The sequence below is a fragment of the Montipora capricornis genome, chromosome 10, assembly GCF_036669925.1.
Source record: "Montipora capricornis isolate CH-2021 chromosome 10, ASM3666992v2, whole genome shotgun sequence".
Classification (NCBI taxonomy): Eukaryota; Metazoa; Cnidaria; class Anthozoa; order Scleractinia; family Acroporidae; genus Montipora; species Montipora capricornis.
This window is the reverse complement of record NC_090892.1, coordinates 47,563,922-47,571,421: the sequence shown is the minus strand read 5'-3', so window position 1 is coordinate 47,571,421 and position 7,500 is coordinate 47,563,922. Positions and strand designations below refer to the sequence as shown.

The following is a 7,500-nucleotide window of genomic DNA, read 5'->3' as shown; positions in this document are numbered from 1 at the left end:
CGGATTGACGGCAAAGGAAAACGAAACCGTTGCTTGGAATTTTGAACTTATGAATCCACCTCAAGAGCGTTGTGCACGCATCGCATTGATAGACGACCTTTTCGGTGTAAATGTTTGCGATGGAGGGCTTCGTAGCCTGAATCTTAACTTGGAAATGTGCTCCCTTTTTTCCAGAATGCTGCGCAACATCAGTGAAGCGACGGTGATAATAAAGGAGATTCAAGAACCGAGTGACGGAAAGTAAGTGTTCACTGGATAGAGCGATTTTGATTGGAATTTAGAAATCAAAACGTATTCCTGGTTTTCGCTGATTAAGCGGTCCTGCGCTTACTTCTAATTATTCACCTTAAAATCTTGACCAGCTCGGCGGGGGCACAACTTTGACTGACTTGGTTGGAAGCGTGTTTCCAAGCTTAGCGCTAACTGCATTTATTTATTTCGATTAGTTCTTTTGGATGTCGATGCACGTTGTGATCGCGTTACGTTTTTTAATACTTGATTGGCCGCCAATATACGACATCGGGCCGACGCATATGTATGTATGAAGCATACATACGGTGCCTCTGGCAGCCGCTATGCTATCCATTTCTGATATCGGTGCACAGCACCACAGCCAGATGCAATTAGATGTGAGTCGATTTTAACCCTTTCACTGCCGTGGGTTTCCCCGTTGACGAGTAAAATCGCCTGGCGTTAGACAGAGTAAAATCTACAGGTGTCAATTTGCATTTCTGGCGGTGAAAGGGTTAACTGGGGACATAAACCGGATCAGCTGGAGAAAACCCTCGGAGTCAGGTTGAGATGGACTGTAACACATCCCACAGACAATCGAAGAGGTGACTGAGAGGCATGGTTCGTGACCAATGCGCCATGCAGCCTGACTGCCCATTGGTTTATCGACAGCTTATGTAAATCTTACCCAAACGAGTCGTAGGCACCACCAGGCCTGACTTGGTCACGATTATGTTCCTCCTCTCAGAGCTAACTACTTGTACTTGCTTCGCTCCTTGTTTAATTCTTTTGAATATTGGCGCATGTTGTGATTGGGCAAATGAAAACTGTGGTTTAAGGACGCTGAATTGAGATCGCTCTAATGCCTGACGTCATCTAAAACTTACCTGTGTGAAAAAGTTTACGTTCTCGAATTAATTTCCTTTGTCATTGAACTGCTTTAGATCAATCATTTATTTCCACGCCATTGATGATAATTCGTTACGTGTCTTAAATCAAGAAGATCTGAACAGGTGAGATCATGAAAGGAAACTTTGTCTAAAAAAATTACGTAGCAAAAAGGGGATGGGTTTTAGTGTTACGCACTTTTAACCAGGTATTAGAGCTGAGCTATGAAGCCACACAGTTAAGAGCAGGTCAATTTTTTAGGTACTTGTGTTCCTGTGAAAGGATTCGATGGAAGAAATGTATATACGTTTCTTTGAATGTTCACTTCAGTTAAGGCTGGGTTAAGCGGTTCAGTTTCTCGGAACAATATTAACGACAATGCAGGTTTTAGTTGAAAACAATGATAACAGTGGGGAAGGCGCCAAGGCTGGCCCTTGCAGATATCTGAATTTAAGTTAAGTTATTTTTCGATGAAATAAAAATACTATGAAAAGGGGAATATGTTTTCGGAGACATCCGGGGAGTAGGACACACAAGAAATTAAGGGTGGCTTTCGGTTTTGCTTGAGGCTGCGTTACACAATGGCATCCTCTCACGCTCCGATTTGCCACATTATCAGGGCAAGGTTTTTCTGTACAATGAAGCAATTATTCTTGAATTTCGGTTTCGTTGGCAAAATCCTTCGACCTTGATAATTCTCGACAACCCGGCTTACTGTGCCTTGCATAAATGTGCGGTCATAAATGTTCAACTTTCAACCAGCTTTGCTTTTTAATACATGTCCTCAATCATGTTTGCAAGACGATTGGTGCATGAGCAGTTCAAAGTAGATTGAATCAGCCACTAACAACGCTTTATATGATTGGATAATTATTCCATTCGCTACTGTGCGGATTGACGGCAAAGGAAAACGAAACCGTTGCTTGGAATTTTGAACTTATGAATCGGAAAGGAAGTGAAAAGTTCCATAATCTAATGCAACAATGGCAATTTGGATCGAGTGTGGCAAGGATTCTGAGGCACACAGAGGTGGGAAGAGTTTGAAATTCAAGGAGCCAAATGCCAAATTGAAACTCTTGGGCTTAATCCTGGTGACCTGATTTGGTTCTCAATTTTTAGCCGCCTGCTTAACAAGACGGAGCTTATCAATGGCGTCTTTGAAAAGTGGAATATCCAGGTGCCACCGGGAAAGCCTGCTGCCCAGTCCAGAGCAGGCTCAAACCATGAATTCAGTGCTGTGATCGCTGCCTTGTTGGTTGTATCGATCGGTATCGGATTGGCGGGTATTATCGGCATTGCAATCACGTGCCGCAAAATAAAACGGTAAGATCACACATGCCTCCGTTTGAAGTTGGAAGATAAGAGATGGCGCTTGTGAGAGCACTTGCCTGCCACCAATGCGTTTCAGGCTCGATTCTAGGGGTTGGCGTCATCTATGGGTTTAATTTGAATTTGAATTACTATACCAATCTTTTCCAAAAATCCCTTCTTGATACAGTCCTCAATGCTCCACTAACTACTGGTACAACTTCGACTGTTTTTTAAGGGCCACGTTATGATGATTTCCCTCTTTAGATCTTGGTATTTTGTGATCTTTTTCCCGTTGTTTCTCTCCAACTCTATTATCGCCTGGTATTGCAATGTCAATTATAAGTGCCGTTTTCTTTACTTTGTGTATTAAAATCAAATCAGGTATTCTATGTGCAATCACGTGATCACATTGGATATTACAATCCCACCATGTTTTGGTGGTATTATTATTATTATTATTATTATTATTATTATTGTACGCTAATGTAAATTTTCTTCTGATTATGTTTTTAGTGAGAAGAATATTTATAACACCTCTAGACCTGATTCTGGACATTCAACATTTCCTCATGCAACAGCTTGGTTGTAAGTGGAAGACTGCATATCTAAATAGATCAGTATGACTAGTGACCTTAGTTTCGTGACCAAACTTGATTCGAAATATTTCTTGGGGTTTTGAAATAATGAAATGATATTAATGAAGTAAATTCAAAAAAAGACCCGCTAAATTATGATTCCGTCTCATGTGTAAACTCAACTAATGCCAGTTGTAGAAACAATCAAAGGAAAGTTTTCCGTCTGGAGAAGCAACTTCAGGGCAAAGCTTTGACTTGACAGTACCATCTTACTGATCAAAAATTTCTCTGTTCCTCCAAAGCAGTTGAAAGTTCAGTTCAAGGATATCGTAAATACAAGGCTAACCTGCATGATGTCTTTTTTTTTCTCAAACATTGATATCCTTGGCACACATTTTATTCAGTTCAGCGGACATTCCTGGAATAGAAGCCTTTATCGACTACAAAGCAGAAGGCACCTCCCGGTCTGTGTAAGTCGGCCAACTCTTTATGTGGGATATTGGAAGGGTGGGTCGGTTGGCAATGTGGTCTTTCTTGTGGAAGTCCAACAGCTGAATTTAGGATGTTTTTCTTATCACAGGAGGTCGCAGACCAAGTACACGGTTCAAATGGAGAATCTTGGTGTCTCGGTATGTTATCTACCAGCTTGTGTTTTGTCATCGAGATGGATTGATTTATTGAATGATATTTTTCTTTATTAACGTACTTGTCTTTGTCTTTGATTCCAGGGTTCGTCTTTTCTTCGCACGCCTTTGTAAGTTGCTCATGATAACGATGATAATGATGATGTCGACGAAGTTCTTTCTTTATCACATTTTTTGTGTGAATATAATTTGAAAGCGCGTTGCAATACTGCTATACTCTACCAGACCATGATATTGGAGACTGTATAAACCTGCACTTTGAAAGAAATGCCACGAAACCAGACGGAGGTGTGAGACCGGACCTTCGGTTTATTGTCGTTTTACGAGTTTACGAGAGAGTCTGAAAACCACCATTTGATTTGAACCTTTAGCTCCTGAATGTTGGCCATCCTGGCGTTTGAACCCAGGATCTCGGCCGCACTGCGGCATCTCACTTTAGTGGTCTGGTACTCGACCAGTCAGCTTTTTGTGATGTATTTTGTTTGGGAATCAAAATAATTTTCTTGCAGGAGATCAAGTAAATCATACAAAACAAGGAAACAACCGAAGGAAGAAATAGAAGTAAGTAGAAATGTACGTTTATTAAGTGATCATGATGTGTCTTGTGGTACATTTGCCTCTAAGTATTATAAGTCGAGGTTCACATTGCAAATAAGATGACAATCTCACATGGTTCGATGCTACTCTTATACTCTTACTTGAAGATTTATGAATTATTATTTAAATGTTATTTGAAGATTAATAAATGCAACTTCCAAGGTTAGGATTGAGGACCTTCACTTTACAACCTCGGACACAAATGTAACACTGAACGTAAATTTCTCCCTTCCCCCCGTCAATGTTGATTTTTGATGACTCAAGGTAATCGACACCCTCTAAATGCAACATAGGGTTGAGGGGTGGGGAAGGAGGAGAATTGCATGTTTCCGAGTTAGAACGTTAATTGTTGTTCTAGGAAATCGTTACAAAGATTTATGACTGGAATTGCAGATTATCATGTGAACAATATCTCGAAATATGTTCTTTTGCAAAAGTAAAAATACTTTTACTCTGCCCTTTTCCCTTCTCGATCTTACAGTTTAAATGAACATTGCACGTTATGTTAAAGTGCCCCTGTGATCAAAACAACCACTTCGCTTTTTCCTTCAGATTTTGAAAGAGTGCTTGCTCAACACCTGACTGGCAAAATTTTGAGCTTTGATTTTTATCCAAAGGCCGTTTACTTTGAGTGTAATTTTTGGATTTGACGGTCCGCCATTACTCACGTTCAAAACTGACCGATTGGACCTCAGACGGTTGGATCCAGGGAAAAGTGACGTCAGAGGCTCACTAGCTTAAAATTTCAGCGTGTGAACGCAGCTTATTATATATGCAAAGCGTGAGTTTAAAAGTCTGAAAGCCCAAAACCCCCGTGCTGCATATTAATTCTGCGGCGTACACACGTATTGCATTCTTAAACTAGTGAGCCTTTGACGTCATTTTCTTCTCGATCCAGCTCTCTCAAGAACATAATGTTAGTAATGGCGGACCATTAAATAGGAAAATTACAGTTAAAATAAAGAGGTGTCTTTTTGAAATCAAGGCTTAAAGCGTGGGTCACTTAGTGTTTTGTTAACATAGTTTTGAAATCCAAAGAAATATATGAATTGATTTTTTGGTCACAGTGGCACTTTAAGCTAACAAAACATGGGGTTATTTTTGTTATCCTTGGCCTAGCTGCCAAGAGGCATGAATTTTTCCTTATTTAACATCACAAATTGCTTCGCATCCCAGCCTTCCATGAGGGTTTGCTTTGGAAAGCAGTTTTGATGTCATCACATGGTCACATTCGCATGCGCAGTAGGACTACCAACTACTGGTCCGGTCACTGAGAATTGAACCCACAAGCTCCCGCGCGGTAATTCAAGGCTCTACTTACTGGGCCTACCCTTTAGCGGCTATTTCATTTGGCTTCTGGATTTGCAGAGTTTTCCGGCGCGTTAAGAACGGTGGACTAGCCTACCATGCAAGTGACCAATCAAAATAAGCGATTTGTAATCTACATTTTATGACTGTTGCATGAGGAAGGTGGAAGTAATTTGAAATCTTTGTCTTTTTGTCAGATTGAATGGATGCCTTCGCTAACTTTGCCTCGCTCGTCCTTGTAAGTGCTTTAGTTTTAAAGTTGTTCTTTCCTTTACAATCTTTTGTATTGTTGTTTTGTCAAGCGTAAAAGAATCTTATGTCAGCATCACAAACTGTGACACATTTCAATGTTTATAACAGAAGGTCAAGCAAAACCTACAAAGTGACAAGTGTCCCTAAAGAACAAGTAAAAGTATGTAGTAGTTTTTGTTCTATATAATGATCAATTGACATTTTGCACATAATAAAAAGCATATTACGGTCCAATGCAAGTTACATAAATTCAAAACCGTGACAGTGTGCTTACTTACCAATACCGATAAGTTTAATTATTAAATAGTGAAAAATGATTCACCTTTAAAGTTATGGTCATTATGGCTGACTCTGAGTCTTACCACACCATGAAGTTGAGATCATCGACCATCACCAATTGACAAAACCCATGTGTTATCTTAGTGATCCGGTCGCTTGATTTCCTCGTGCAAGCATTTCAGCATGTTCTCTGCCTTTGTGGGAACTAGGCTACAAAAACGTGTGCAGAACAACGAACGCCGTTCGTTGATCTGCGCCGTAACGTATGATTAGATCATCGTAGACAGGCTCCAGTGCATCCCTGACTGATGCTTTGTTTTACTTCTCAACGGAACACACTCAACAATGTAAGGAAATAAAGGAGCCAATCGGGCAAAAGAAACAGGTGCTTGCCTCGATGATCTGAATGAAGCTGCGCTTGCATCAGTCAACAAGTAACCACCATTTTCTCTTGTATGTAGATCTCTATCCGCGCATGGTGTGCCTTTGCAATGTTACTGGCTGAGCGTCCTCGGCCAAACTATTTATTAAGCGACTGCATAAATTTCCATTTAACCCCAAGATAACGTTATTGCCCAATCAGACGTCTTCAGCTTGTTTTGGTGGATAGGAAAGTATCTTTCCCAGGTTAAAAAGCTGTTCCACTACGTAGGTATTTGCTTCCGCGCAATTTTTCCCTTCCAAAATATTTATGCGCAAACTCCTATCCACAACAGCATTTCTTTGTACAGTAATGTCTCATTAAGACTTCTGAAGAAAGTAAGAAGATCATACGCCTAGAAGATACTTGACAGAACAAGAAGACGGTACACTTAAGGGTGGGTTTGTTCTTTAAGCCACTTCTCACATTTGCTGCACAATTCACCACAATGTTCAATTCGAGTTTGGATGTTTGACTTTTCATTGATTTTGTTTCCATAGAGGAAAGATTCTGTTGCTGTAAACCAGTATGGTTCACCCCCTGCTCCTCGAACGTATCCCAGGGAACGTCGGGAAAGTATCGAAACAGTGAAATGTGAAACAAAAACAGCTGTAAGAAGAAACGTTGGAAGTTTCGAGAACGAAGGGTTCGTTGAGAACTTTGAGAAGGATAAGGTTGACGAGAAAGCTCTGGATCAAGAGGATTTGCAAAAGAAGGTAAAGGTTGAACAGGAAAATCGGGACAAACAAGATGTGGGTGAGACGTTTGTGGAGAGGGCCTTGGATCTTGGTGACTTGGAAGAGTTAGACACAAGGAGTAGCGTTGAAAGCGCAGACAAGCAGGATTACGGGAATGCCAAGGAGCGGAGAGTGAGGTTTGACTTAAGAGGAATCGAGAACACCAAGCAGAGGCACGCGACTATGGGGCATGTGCCAGACATTATCATAATAACCGGGAAAGGGACTGGTAAAATGACAGCGGACAAAGGTGACCA

The 7,500-nt window shown here is 40.8% G+C and overlaps 1 protein-coding gene across 1 annotated transcript in view; it reads left to right on the top strand.

Moving 5' to 3' along the window:
• LOC138021471 (protocadherin Fat 4-like) overlaps nt 1–7,500 on the top strand; it is a 39,419-nt gene that overhangs the window by 31,295 nt on the left and 624 nt on the right. Inside the window, exons 32-42 of the mRNA XM_068868353.1 lie at nt 175–240; nt 1,176–1,244; nt 2,239–2,442; nt 2,944–3,015; nt 3,410–3,475; nt 3,586–3,634; nt 3,734–3,759; nt 4,159–4,210; nt 5,752–5,792; nt 5,915–5,966; nt 7,007–7,500. The exon at nt 7,007–7,500 is cut by the window's right edge and continues 624 nt beyond it. Coding sequence (XP_068724454.1) covers nt 175–240; nt 1,176–1,244; nt 2,239–2,442; nt 2,944–3,015; nt 3,410–3,475; nt 3,586–3,634; nt 3,734–3,759; nt 4,159–4,210; nt 5,752–5,792; nt 5,915–5,966; nt 7,007–7,500 — 1,191 coding nt within the window. The remainder of the gene's footprint in view (nt 1–174; nt 241–1,175; nt 1,245–2,238; nt 2,443–2,943; nt 3,016–3,409; nt 3,476–3,585; nt 3,635–3,733; nt 3,760–4,158; nt 4,211–5,751; nt 5,793–5,914; nt 5,967–7,006) is intronic.